This window comes from Tachyglossus aculeatus, chromosome 16 (assembly GCF_015852505.1).
Source record: "Tachyglossus aculeatus isolate mTacAcu1 chromosome 16, mTacAcu1.pri, whole genome shotgun sequence".
NCBI classification, from domain to species: Eukaryota; Metazoa; Chordata; class Mammalia; order Monotremata; family Tachyglossidae; genus Tachyglossus; species Tachyglossus aculeatus.
The window spans coordinates 35,007,992-35,022,116 of record NC_052081.1 but is presented as its reverse complement, the minus strand read 5'-3'; the positions used below and the strand labels follow the sequence as shown (position 1 = coordinate 35,022,116).

The 14,125-nt window shown below is 45.0% G+C and overlaps 2 protein-coding genes across 4 annotated transcripts in view; one reads left to right on the top strand and one right to left on the bottom strand.

Moving 5' to 3' along the window:
* LOC119937951 (inositol 1,4,5-trisphosphate receptor interacting protein) overlaps positions 1–4,306 on the bottom strand; it is a 31,871-nt gene extending 27,565 nt beyond the window's left edge. Inside the window, exon 1 of the mRNA XM_038757540.1 lies at positions 4,125–4,306. The gene's annotated coding sequence lies outside the window, so the exon portion shown is untranslated. The remainder of the gene's footprint in view (positions 1–4,124) is intronic.
* A 9,462-nt stretch (positions 4,307–13,768) lies between these two features.
* Positions 13,769–14,125, top strand: part of CFAP58 (cilia and flagella associated protein 58) — a 138,554-nt gene continuing 138,197 nt past the window's right edge. For all 3 annotated transcript variants that reach the window (XR_005454295.1, XR_005454296.1, XM_038757538.1), the window contains exon 1: positions 13,769–13,863. Coding sequence is in view for 1 of the 3 variants with exons in the window: in XM_038757538.1 (XP_038613466.1) it covers positions 13,855–13,863 (9 nt within the window). In the remaining 2 variants the exon portion in view is untranslated. The remainder of the gene's footprint in view (positions 13,864–14,125) is intronic.

Below are 14,125 nucleotides of genomic sequence, written 5' to 3'. Positions count from 1 at the left end.
ATGATGATACAGTTCATACGTGACAATACCAGCCATACAGAAATCGGATTGAAAGTTCGGCCCAGAGGTTCAAATACTATACAGCTCTTAAAAAAAACCCAACAAAGCGGGGTGCGGGGGAGACAACTATAAAACAACGACAACAAAAATGTCTCTGTTCTCTGTTTAATCAACAGGAGTTCCTAATGGAAAAAGTCCACTTTTGAAACAACTCAGTAATAAGACTAAAGCAATAGAGGGAATGACAGGGCAGAGTTAAAGTTCCCGGTGTTGCACCAGTGAAAAGTGTCAGCTATAGTTTACTGTACATCTGAAATTGAGAGTAATAATAATAATAATGGCATTTATTAAGCACTTACTATGTGCAAAGCACTGTTCTAAGCGCTGGGGAGGTTACAAGGTGATCAGCTGGTCCCACGGGGGGCTCACAGTGTTAATCCCCATATTACAGATGAGGTCACCGAGGCTCAGAGAAGTTAAGTGACTTGCCCAAAGTCACACAGCTGACAATTTGGTGGATCTGGGATTTGAACCCACGACCTCTGACTCCAAAGCCCGGGCTCTTTCCACTGAGCCACGCTACTTCTCAATGAAGCTGCTGTATGGTATTTAAATTCAACGGCGTCCTCATTTACCTACTCGGTGAACAGAGAGATAATAACCACACCAAGCCCATGGGAAAAAAATGAGAACTGCCTGCAGCAGGAACACAGACACATACAGATGGAATTAGTAAACAATGAAAGATACAAAAAACATTTGGAGTTGCTCAGATGAAATGATAGCCGGGTGCAAGGTGCCATTATATTATTAAAAACGTGTGTAGGTAGGGCTGCACCCAATCCGTGCAGTTGTTTGCTTGAACGGATTTCAGCCAAATAACCTGGCTTGCTCAGAGCCAGCGTGCTCGAAAAACTTTGAGACATCTTCTGAACTAGGGCTGAACTTTTGGCCTCTAGTTAGTTGGGCAAGATATACGCCCCTGATTTTAAGTGGGAAGGGAAAAACAACTTCTCTTCAACCAATTCTAAGCTCAACAACTGGTTTTAAATGTGCGCTTTTCCTAGGCCTTCTCTAGAATCTCGCTGCTAGCCTTGAATTTGGGACTGAGACCAGTCTGCTGTCACGCTATTCCAGAGAAAGGGCTAGAAAAACCCCAGACTCTACAAAGATGTGTAAAACCTTCCCTCTGAATGTTTTACATTTGCGAGGCCTGGCTTTTAACTAAAGTATTCCCTCCAAAGATCTGTTTCTCTTCCTTTCCTTGTTTTCCTTAATTATTCTTCTGACTTCTCCCCTCCCTTCTAATTAAAGAGGTACATGCTGTATACTTGAGCCAGCCAGAAGGCATTAAGTAGAGTCTTTTCAGTGGAAAGTTTAGCAGAATTAAGCACATGCTTATTTTGAGAGCCCCAAAAGGAAGTTAGAGGGCAGGACATGGATGATGAAAGCCTGCACGTTGCTTCACTGCTTTTCTACTTCTTTTTTATGTTTTAAACCGCCGCTCCTTTAAACTGGGGAGGGAAGAAGAGATCTTTCCTCGCATGTAGCCTGAAAGACCCTTCTTCCACTCCTCCTTTCAAGGGGCCATGGCGATTCCTATATCCCCCTCCCCTCTGAGGGTTAAATAACAACGGAGCTGCTTCCCATCAGAGAAAACGTGAAATTTCCTCTGTTCAAAGCACATGCTCTGAATGTTAGTATGTTTGGTTTTGTTCTCTGTCTCCCCCTTTTAGACTGTGAGCCCAATGTTGGGTAGGGACTGTCTCTATATGTTGCCAGTTTGTACTTCCCAAGCGCTTAGTAGTGCTCTGCACATAGTAAGCGCTCAATAAATACGATTGATGATGACGAATGGCAATACTACCAGCTGGACACCGGGTAAAAGGGGTGGGGGAAGGAGAGGTGGGCTTCGTAGCTGCTATAGCTATATATATATATATATATATATAGCTATAGCTATAGCTCACTTGCTATAGCCTCCCTGCCCGAGGCAACATTTGGGGAGAAAAGTGGACAAAAACAGAAGCCATTCCCAGCCCTCCTCGTGGCGACAGAACGGACTTGGGAGTCAGAGGACGTGGGTTCGAATCCCGCCTCCTCCACTTGCCGGCTGTGTGGCTTTGGACAAGGCACCTTGCTTCTCTGTGCCTCAGTTCCCTCATCTGTAAAATGGGGATTAATACTGTGAGCCCCATGTGGGACGTGGACAGTGTCCAACCTCACTCATTCAATCGTATTTATTGAGCGCTTACTGTGTGCAGAGCACTGTAGTAAGCGCTTGGAAAGTGCAATTCAGCAACAGAGACAATCCCTGCCCAATAACGGGCTCACAGTCTAGATTACCTTCTATCTACTGCAGTGCTTAGAACAGTGCCTAGCACATAGTAAGCGCTTAACAGATGGCATTATTATTATTCCCCCAGCTCTTTTGTTGGGCAGGCTCACAGTCTAGATTACCTTCTCTCTACCGCAGTGCTTAGAACAGTGCCTAGCACATAGTAAGCGCTTAACAGATGGCATTATTATTATTATTATTCCCCCAGCTCTTTTGTTGGGTAGGCTCACAGTCTAGATTACCTTCTATCTACCGCAGTGCTTAGAACAGTGCCTAGCACATAGTAAGCGCTTAACAGATGGCATTATTATTATTATTATTATTCCCCCAGCTCTTTTGTTGGGTAGGCTCACAGTCTAGATTACCTTCTATCTACCGCAGTGCTTAGAACAGTGCCTAGCACATAGTAAGCGCTTAACAGATGGCATTATTATTATTATTATTATTATTATTATTATTATTATTCCCTCAGCTCTTTTGTTGGGTAGGCTCACAGTCTAGATTACCTTCTATCTACCGCAGTGCTTAGAACAGTGCCTAGCACATAGTAAGCGCTTAACAGATGGCATTATTATTATTATTATTACTATTCCCCCAGATCTTTTGTTGGGCAGGCTCACAGTCTAGATTACTTTCTCTCTACCGCAGTGCTTAGAACAGTGCCTAGCACATAGTAAGCGCTTAACAGATGGCATTATTATTATTATTATTATTATTATTATTCCCCCAGCTCTTTTGTTGGGTAGGCTCACAGTCTAGATTACCTTCTATCTACCGCAGTGCTTAGAACAGTGCCTAGCACATAGTAAGCGCTTAACAGATGGCATTATTATTATTATTATTATTCCCCCAGCTCTTTAGTTGGGTAGGCTCACAGTCTAGATTACCTTCTATCTTCTGCAGTGCTTAGAACAGTGCCTAGCACATAGTAAGCGCTTAACAGATGCCATTATTATTATTATTATTCCCCCAGCTCTTTTGTTGGGTAGGGCCCGTCTCTATATGTTGCCGATTTGTACTAACCAAGCGCTTACTAAAGTGTTCTGCACACGGTAAGCGCTCAATAAATATGATCAAATGAAGGAATAAGGTTCAAAAGCCTGGGAGGTGACCAAAATTCAATGGGGGTGGGGGGGGAAGAGTGGGAGCTGTTCACACGACTCAATCATTCGATCAATCAATCAATCGTATTTATTGAGCGCTTACTGTGTGCAGAGCACTGGACTAAGCGCTTGGGAAGTACAAGTTGGCAACATATAGAGACAGTCCCTACCCAACCAACAGTGGGCTCACAGTCTAAAAGGGGGAGACAGAGAACAAAACCAAACGTACTAACAAAATAAAATGAATAGAAATTATTTTTAGACTGTGAGCCCACTTTTTAGACTGTGAGCCCACTGTTGGGTAGGGACTGTCTCTATATGTTGCCAACTTGTACTTCCCAAGCGCTTAGTCCAGTGCTCTGCACACAGTAAGCGCTCAATAAATACGAGTGATGATGATGATGATATGTACAAGTAAAATAAATAAATAAATAAGTAAAATAAATATTTATTGAGCGCTTACAGGGGGCAGAGCACTGGACTAAACGCTTGGGAGGGACAATCCAGCAACAAACAGGGCCCATCCTCCTCCCTCTAGGCCTGCAGGAAGAATCCCTCCCCAGAGCTCGAGGCAGGGGCTTGGGGAGGGAGTTTGGGGGGTCCTTCTTGCATCTTGCTTGGGAAGGAAAATAAGGTTTTCCAAAAAGGGAAGGCAAGAGGAAGGCCGCGGGCCGGACACTTACTCTAAGCGATGCCACTCTGCGACCCAAGCCGCTCCGCCAAAGTTGGTCGGGCCCGGTTGATGGATCTAGAAGACTGTAGGCGAAAGAGGCCACTTTCCTCTCCTTAATTCCGATGGGGATGGGGATGACACTGCTGGTGAGTCCCTCCTCCGGCCTCCATCAGCGCCGCCAAGTAGCGGGCTGCTAGGTTACTCATTTCCTGGATGTCAGAGAAACTTTTTTCCTCCATATAAGAACAAACACCGGGCTCAACTTTCTGCCTGCAGAGGGGAGCCCCTTAAGGAGGACCGCTTTGGTTGGGGGGTCAGAGAGGAGGAGCTGGAGGAGGATCAGGAGAACGCCCTTAAATTCCGCTCAGTGCCCGGGAAATTAAAAAGGGTCAGCTACCTCTTTCCTCTTATATGTGTGTGCGCAAATTAATCACCACCACGTCCGAATTGGACACGCGATGGCTGGGTTTTTAGGAGGAAAATAGCACGAGAAAAGAAGCCCCTCTCTCTGGCCCCAAATGACCTCCTGGAGGAGAGCCACCGCTGTGGTCACAGTAAGGATTTCGGGGCGATTTCAAATAAAAGCCTTTGATTTTCTGTAACGCTTCAACGGCTTAGTGAGTCTCCTTACTCCAGTGGGATGGGTATAGTAGAAACAGCGGCATTGACTCCCCGGTTAAACTGTCTTTCTTCTGTTGCTATATTAATGTCAGTTTTCTCCAGCCTCAGCCCCAAACAGAGAGATTAACAGAATTTAGAGGCCCAAAAGAAATCAGGCCGCAAGGTAGTACGAATATAAAAATGGAAAACTTGACAGCTCGTGTTACTCAGTGTCGTTAGATGCCTCATCTCTACACCAGTGACAGATGTGCAAAGAGCTGGGGGGAATTTGTTGGGATGATAAAGGATTATTGAGAGATGGGACCTGCATTTTTTAAAAAACAATTTCTGCAAATCGACAGGGCATTCCTGTTTTTTTTTTTCAAATCTTCAACGTGGTGTTTATTTAATGAAACCCTGAATTAGTCTCCCGAGGTGACAGCTAACGCATGACTGATTTCAACACTGGTCCGCACTGCCTGTCTGATACCGCACCATGTCAGCCCATCACAGCTGGGAATATGAGCAGGAAGGTTAAAAAACCAAACAGGCTGTGTGGACAGATTTACTGATCTGTTTAGAAGAAAATACACGATGATGTAGTGAACAGGAAGCCTGTACTATTGGTTAACAGACCTGGTGAGCGGTATATGGCCAACATCATTTTCCAGGATGGCCAATTTTTTATCACCATCTAATTTCACTCTAACTGATCATTCTAGGAAGTATAGGAAATCATACGACACCTGAGCCAAATATCCTCCCGGATTTTTCACTTTCATTCTTTCCTTTCCCAAGATCACTAAAGACTTCCTTTTTGCTAGTGGATTCTATTCTCTCCTGATTTTCTTCAACATCCTGGCTGCCTTTGGACATTGCAGCCCCCATTCCCTTCTTCTGAAAATACAGCCCAAGCTTCTGTTTTCTGACAGTTTCCTCCTGGGTTTCCACTTCTCTGCTTAATCGTCATCATCATCAATCGTATTTATTGAGCGCTTACTGTGTGCAGAGCACTGTACTAAGCGCTTGGGAAGTACAAATTGGCAACGTATAGAGACAGTCCCTACCCAACAGTGGGCTCACAGTCTAAAAGGGGGAGACAAAACCAAACATACTACAAAATAAAATAAAATAAAATAAAATAAAATAGAATAGATAATCCTTCTCAGTCGCACTCACCAGCACTTTTCTCCTGCCCCCAACCTATGGCTCATGCTCTTATCGGAAAGTCCCACTTTCTCCATATTTGATAGACCATAAACTCTGCCCATCCTCATAGGTTTTCTGAGATCACTTCTCCTCCAGATGACCTTCCAGGAGTAATCTCCAGTTTTCCCATTTTATATCTTCCCAATGCCACTTCAAGTCTCCCATGCCATCTAAGCACTTTAGATACTACAACTTCGGTGTATTTATTTTATATCTTATATATTCTATTGCTTCCCCTAGCCGTAATTTATTAAAGTGTCTCCTCCAAGAGTGTATGAGCTTCTTGAGGGCTTCTTCTTTCCCTCTCTCTGAATTCTGTGCGTTTATATGCTAGGTTACTTAGGATAAACACACCTTATTTACCATACCATGTGGAAGTCCAAAGTCCTGTATTTTATTGACTATACACAATAGCAATAGTCAACTAATTGCACAAGCCATCTGTACTCAAGACATGGTTGTTTTGCCTACAACGTTTTGCAGGGTATAGCTATTGGCTAATCATTTACACATATCCAGTGGTGGAGAAATTGACAACCGCGACACAACTTGCTACATCGCCAAACAAAAAAGTAGTGTAAGCACTTTACAGATTTACAATCGAGAATCCAAGTAATAAATACCACTGATTGTAAAAACAGAATATTCACCCAAAGCCTAAGTAAGATAATCACGTGATTCATCTACCTGTATCATAAATATCTTAGCAAAACACAAAGAAAGGAAAAGGCTTGCTTTGAAAAACGTGAAGAGATTCAAAAGCAGCAGAAGAGTGTGTAATCAAAATTCAAAAATCTGGCAGTTGCTACGGTTTTGATAAATACAGATTTTACAGGCCAGGATAAAGATGTGAGTGCCATGTAGAGAAGCAGCGTGGCTCAGTGGGAAGAGCACGGGCTTGGGAGTCACAGGTCATGGGTTCAAATCCCGGCTCCGTCACTTATCGGCTGTGTGACTTTGGGCAAGTCACTTAACTTCTCGGTGCCTCACTTACCTCATCTGTAAAATGGGGATTAAGATTGTGAGCCCCACGTGGGACAACCTGATCACCTTGTATCCCCCAGCGCTTAGAATAGTGCTGTGCACATAGTAGGCACTTAACAAATACCATTATTATTATTATTATTATTATTATTATAGTTCACTTTCACCCAATTGTTGCCTTGTCGATAGAACATGGGGCTGGGAGACAGAATGACCTGGGTTCTAATTCCGGCCCCACCACTTGACTGCTGTGTGGCCTTGGGCAAATCACTTCACTTCTCTATGCCTCTGTTACCCTGTCTGTAAAATTCATTCATTCATTCATTCAATCGCATTTATTGAGCGCTTACTGTGTGCAGAGCACTGGGCTAAGCGCTTGGGAAGTACAAGTCGGCAACATCTAGAGACGGTCCCTACCCGACAACGGGCTCACAATCTAGAAGCAGCGTGGCTCAGTGGCAAGAGCCCGGGCTTTGGAGTCGGAGGTCATGGGCTCCAATTCCGGCTCCGCCAATTGTCAGCTGTGTGACCTTGGACAAGTCACTTCACTTCTCCGGGCCTCAGTTACCCCATCTGCCAAATGGTGATTAAGACTGTGAGGCTCCTGTGGGACAGGGACTATGTCTAAGATGATTACTTTGTATCTACCCAGCACTTAGTACAGTGCATGGCACATAGTAAGTGCTTAAACACCATTAACAAAACCCTTATAAACAAGGTCACTTCAAAAATCTACTAAAAGATCTGAGAGAATTTCAAAAGAAGCTTTAGTTTAAAATGTTTTCATTAGTTATGGTATTGAGCATTTCTGTGTGTGAAACACTGAGCTAAGCATTGGAGTGAATACAAAATGAACAACTTAGATACATATAGCTAGGAATGAGCACGGGCTTTGGAGTCAGAGGTCATGGGTTCGAATCCTGGCTCCACCACGTGTCTGCTGTGTGACCTTGGGCAAGTCACTTAACTTCTCGGAGCCTCAGTTACCTCATCTGTAAAATGGGGATGATAGCTGTGAGCCCCACGTGGGACAACCTGATCACCTTGTATCCCCCCCAGCGCTTAGAACAGTGCTTTGCACATAGTAAGCACTTAATAAATGCTATTATTATTATTATTAGGAACATTTAAAATTCACACTACCTTCCTGGGTGTTTCCACGCTTTGAATTCTGAATACCTTAAATTATTCCCAAACAGACTTCCTTTTTTCAGTGAAACTGAGGATTGCAAAATATGGATTACTAGATTTGTATGACCACCTGGATGAATTTTAAAACACTGCTTTACAGATTGTAGAAACCACAGGAACCTGTGGCCTGACAATGGTGTCATTGCATCTGCTAAAATATTGGAAAGAACTCTTAATGCAAGTGTAGATAGTTTCACATTGGGTTCACTGTAGTACCATATGAGGTGTTTTTTTGACAAACAAAATGGTTCCAGTATCTTGAAAGTCAGAGATGGCAACCCTATTACAATCAACAGTTTATTTTGTGTAAAAATGGGCTGTGTTGTTAGATTTGCCACTTGCAGTGCTTGCTGCTGATTTCTAATCCATTTCTTGGTCTCCCATTGTTTCTAGAGCTTTGGCTAAAAGGGAATTACTCTAATAAAAATGTAATAACGTTGTTTATTCCCTGGTAAAAATATCTTTTTCTGTATCTTCTATACTTCATTGCCTGCCGAAGTATTAAATAAAAATATATTGGGATCCACTGGGCACAGCTATTGTAACCAGAGGAAAAAAGAGGGAAGCTGCGCTGAGCCCACTGCTTTCTGGAGGCAGGGGAATGGCATTAATTAGGACCACCTGGAGGCTTAAGAGAAGCTAATTAAAGGAATGAAATACAGTTTGGAGAGAAAGTCTAGGAAAATAGCTGGAGGTGTTGCTCAGGAATGTAAGGGAGGTAATAAAGAAAAGGACAAATGCATTCAGTTAGTTGACAAATTTTAAAATTCTATTATACGTGCAAGCCAGGAGTGTTTTATTTTAAAGTTAAGCAAAGATGATCTGTGAATGGTGAAGCGGTCATCTACGGATGGTGAGATGACTATCTGTGGATGGTGAGGTGCTCTCTTTCTCTGGATTGGTGAGGATGAAAAGAATAACTCTTTTATTACTCTATTTATTTATTTATTTGTTTTATTTGTACATATCTATTCTATTTATTTTATTTTGTTAGTATGTTTGGTTTTGTTCTCCGTCTCCCCCTTTTAGACTGTGAGCCCACTGTTGGGTAGGGACTGTCTCTATATGTTGCCAATTTGTACTTCCCAAGCGCTTAGTACAGTGCTCTGCACATAGTAAGCGCTCAATAAGTACGATTGATGATGATGATGATGAACAACACTTCCTTGACACTGTGTATATGTAGAGATTAGCCCTGATCAAGCTGGTGGAGCCAAGCTGTAGTGTGTATCACCTTTTTCAAATCTGCCCCTGGATCTCCTACTGTTTCTGAAACCTTTGCTCAAGGTCTCTACCCCTCTCTTAATTGCCCAGGGCAGTCCTCCAATAGTCTAAAATTATGGAAAGTGCAGGTCTCATAGCCATATAGAAAGTTGGGCACAATCACTATCTGTGATCACTATATATATATATATATATATATATATATATATATATAAATCAAGATCCTAAAATAACACCAACAGTCAAAACTGAAAGTCTATATATAGTGATTGTATATACATTTATATATATACACTATATATAGACTTTCAGTTTTGACTGTTGGTGTTATTTTAGGATCTTGATTAATTTGTCAGTTACCCAGATTTGCTTAGTAGTCGAGAGGCTAGATCCTGTTGTCGGTCCAGCTACGCCAGTAGGTTCCATGGTTTATTTGCTTGATTCCCCCCCGATGATGAAGTTTCTAGTGCCATCTTTTCAGTGTTCCAAATCTCGAGAAATAGCCTGAGCTGATGTCTGAACATTAAGTTCCCTTATACTCAGGAATTTCCGTAGAAATACCATCAGATCCAAGATTGGAGGCATGTCAACATTTGGCCAGTCCTCTAAGAAAAACATGTTAAGAAAATCACTGAAGCATCACTACCGTCTTCACATAATTCCCTGCTTTCTGCGCAAATGAGAAACTGATGATTTCGCAGGGCAGTAAGATCTCTTTGTGCATTTGTAGCATAGTTTTTTTTTATTTTTAAAAATGAGCTTACTGTCTCGAGGACCCAGGTTCCCCCGATTCCCAGGACTGTACTCTATCCAGTAGTCCACAGTGTTTCTCCATAGTCTACACATATTCTATATATACTCATTATGCAGGCATGATTCATTTTTATCAGACTTAAATAGAAATATGCTGTTATCTTCCCATTAAGATACACAACACCCTGTCCTAACAGTGTAGAGGGCAACTCAAAAAGAAACCACTCAGAATTCTTAACTAAAGAAACCAGCCAGTGTATTTGCCAAGGAATGAGGGCAAATGAGCCATTAGAGGTGTCTTCTCCTCCAAGCAGTTAGCTCTAGATTATTTAGAGAGTGCTTCTGCAGTGGTTTGTCTGGTCTCCTCAGGCCCACTTCCCAAGCGCTTAGTACAGTGCTCTGCACACAGTAAGCGTTCAATAAATACGATCGATGATGATGATGATTTTGGGTAGTAGCGTGGGACTGCAGGTGTTGAGCTGGTCTGATCTGTGCCAGTTGAGGAGGGTGAGGTTGTAAGGGTAGGATGGGTGTGTGCAGGAGAGCTGGAAAGCAAGAAGAAGATGACGTTGTAAAATGGCTAGAACATCTTGTTTAATGGAAAATCGCCCCACCCCCCTTTTTTTTGGGATTGGCAGTACTCAGATGGATGCCAAAGAGGAGATCATCACACTACCCCTTCAAACGTCCAGACATTGTCAGGGACAAAACACTGAGCCGCATAGAACATTATCTTCACTCAATAATTGCATAGCTTATGTTCCTTGTCATTGCTCACGAATATCTCCACCAGAAGGAGAAGAGATGAAATTCATATTCATTTGCTTCTTGCTAGCTACTTTGGTAAAATCTCGGCGAGGAAAGTAGTCGCCATGTAAGGTTAAATGAGGTTTGGGGGTAGAGTCACTTAATTTAGTGGATAAAATTAGAATGGCCCAAGGAGAGTGGTTGTTTAAGCAAATAGCCTAAGGAATTTAAATTTAGTTTATGCATAAACAAAAATATGGGACGTGTTTTTTCTATTTGTATTTCTCCAGATATTCCTATGCATTTTTGATCATCAGTATCAGAAGACAAGTCAAATGGTACAAACGAGAAACATTTTCTGCAGGTTTCAAAATGTGGATGGGGGAGGAAACAGGATTGATCAATCAGTGGTATTGATGTAAACGGCACTTGCGTAAATGTCCTGACGCTCTCCTATTTCCCCTAGCCACGATCGACTTTAACGTCCGTCTCCCCCTCTAGACGATAAGCTCCTCGTGGGCAGGGGATCGTGTCTACCGATTCTGTTGCATAGCGCTTCCCCAAGAGCTCAGAACAGGGCTCCGCGCAGAGTAAGCGCGCAACAAAACAGCAGCTGGGCCTTTATTGGGCCCAGAGCACTGGGCAAAGTAAAATGCAGTAATAATAATAATAATGTTGGCATTTGTTAAGCGCTTACTATGTGCAAAGCACTTTCTAAGCACTGGGATAGATACAAGGTAATCAGGTTGTCCCAGATTTTGCAGCTCTTGGTTGGTCTTTTCACAAGACTGGGGAGCTTGGGGGTTCAATCCTGGTATTATTGTGTTATATATTTGCTTCCCCCTCGTCCTCCTCTCCATCCCCACCATCTTACCTCCTTCCCTTCCCCACAGCACCTGTATATATGTATATATGTTTGTACATATTTATTACTCTATTTATTTTACTTGTACATATCTATTCTATTTATTTTATTTTGTTAGTATGTTTGGTTTTGTTCTCTGTCTCCCCCTTTTAGACTGTGAGCCCACTGTTGGGTAGGGACTGTCTTTATATGTTGCCAATTTGTACTTCCCAAGCGCTTAGTACAGTGCTCTGCACATAGTAAGCGCTCAATAAATACGATTGATGAGGATGATGATGGTAAGATCAATCTTCAGTTGCACCAGATTTAATTTCTTATTGACTCTGGTAATAGGATGCCATCTAGTGATGAATTTTATTACAACACTGATATGGAGGAAGGATGGGAAAAAGAAAATACAGTACCTCGATTTACCTTATGTGTTCTGTTACTTGAAAATCAACTATAGTATTTTGCTTCTTTCTTGGGGCAGAGTGGGTGACCATTGTCACTTTTACCCTAATCCCGGCTCCGCCACTTGTCAGCTGCGTGACTTTGGGCAAGTCACTTCACTTCTCTGTGCCTCAGTTTCCTCATCAGCGAAATGGGGATGAAGACCGTGAGCCCCACGTGGGACAACCTGATCACCTTGTGAACTCCCCAGCGCTTAGAACGGTGCTTTGCACATAGTAAGCGCTTAATAAATGCCATCATTATTATTATTGAACGCTCCCAACCGCTCAGCACAGTGCTCTGCACATAGTAAGCAGCGTGGCTCAGTGGCAAGAGCCCGGGCTTGGAGTCGGAAGTCGTGGGTTCTAATCCTGACTCCGCCAATGGTCAGCTGTGTGACTTTGGGCAAGTCACTTCACTTCTCTGGGCCTCAGTGGCCTCCCTGGAGGTCATTTGCATATTAGCCCCGCCCCTTCTCCACACCCACTCACCCCAAAGGTTCATTTGCATATTGGCCCCTCCCCTACCCACCCCGCACCGACCATTGGCTCTGCCCACTCACCCGCGCCCTGGAGGTTATTTGCATATCAGCCCCGCCCATGCCATTGGCTCCGCCCACTCATCCCGAGAGCTCATTTGCATGCAAGCCCCGCCCCTTCTCCCCTTCCCTGCTCTGCTTCTTGGCTCCGCCTACTCCCCCCCCTCCCTGGAGGTCATTTGCATATTAGCCCCGCCCCTCTCGTTGGCTCCTCCTACTCACCCTCTCCCTGAGAGCATTTGTATGCCAGCCCCGCCCAGGCCATTGGCTCCGCCCACTCATCCTGAGAGCTCATTTGCATGCCAGCCCCGCCCCTTCTCCCCATCCCTGCTCAGCTTCTTGGCTCCGCCTACTACCCCCCTGGAGGTCATTTGCATACCAGCCCCGCCCAACTCCTTGTCCCCTCCCTGGAGGTCATTTGCACATCAGCCCCACCCATGTCATTAGCTCCGCCCACTCACTCTGACAGTTCATTTGCATATCAGCCCCGCCCCCTTCTCCCCATCACTGCTCCGCTTCTTGGCCCCTCCCCCCCTCCCCGAGAGTCATTTGCATATCAGCCTCGCCCTCTCATTGGCTCCGCCCATTCACCCTCTCCCCGAGAGTCATTTGCATACCAGCCCCGCCCCACTCCTTGCCCCCTTCTCCGTGGAGGTCACTTGCATAGCAGCCCCGCCCATATCATTGGCTCCGCCCACTCACACTGAGAATTCATTTGCATATCGTCCCCGCCCCTTCTCCCCATCCCCACTCCGCTTCTTGGCTCCTCCCCCTCCTCCCTCCCTGAGAGTCATTTGCATACCAGCCCCGCCCCTCTCCTTGGCTCCTCCCACTCCATCTCTCTCTCCCTGGAGATCATTTGCATATCAGCCCCGCCCCTCTCCCCGGCTCCGTCCACTCACCCTCTCCCTGAGAGTCATTTGCATGCAGGCCCCGCCCCTCTCCCTGGCCCCGCCCCTGGAGATGATTTGCATATCGGGCCGGCCCAGCCCTCGTGCCCTGCGCAGGCTTTGGCCGTAGGGACGGAGGGCTGTTGCTAGGCGACGGGAAGACGCGCCCAGCATCGCGGTCCCCCGTGCTTCCTCTTGGCCGGAGGAAGGCCCGGCTCGGCCCGACCCTCCCTTCCTCCCTTCCTCCATCCTTCCTCCTTCCCCGTTCCCCTCAGCTTCAGGGCCCCTGAGGAGCCACAGAGACACCATGGCCGAGGTCAGAAGTGCTCCGTTTTCCTCTCCTAGTCGCCTCCTCTTCTGCCTCGGGTCTCCCTTTCCTCTTCTCATCACCTCGTCTTCCCTTTGCCCCCAACACCTTTCCCCTCTTCCCTCATCTGTCCATCCATTCCAGCCCCGCTTTCTCCCAAGGTCTCCTCCCCTTTCTAGAGCTCACCTCCTCCAGGAGGCCTTCCCAGACTGAGCCCCTTCCTTCCTCTCCCCCTCGCCCCCCTCCATCCCCCCTTCTTACCTCCTTCCCT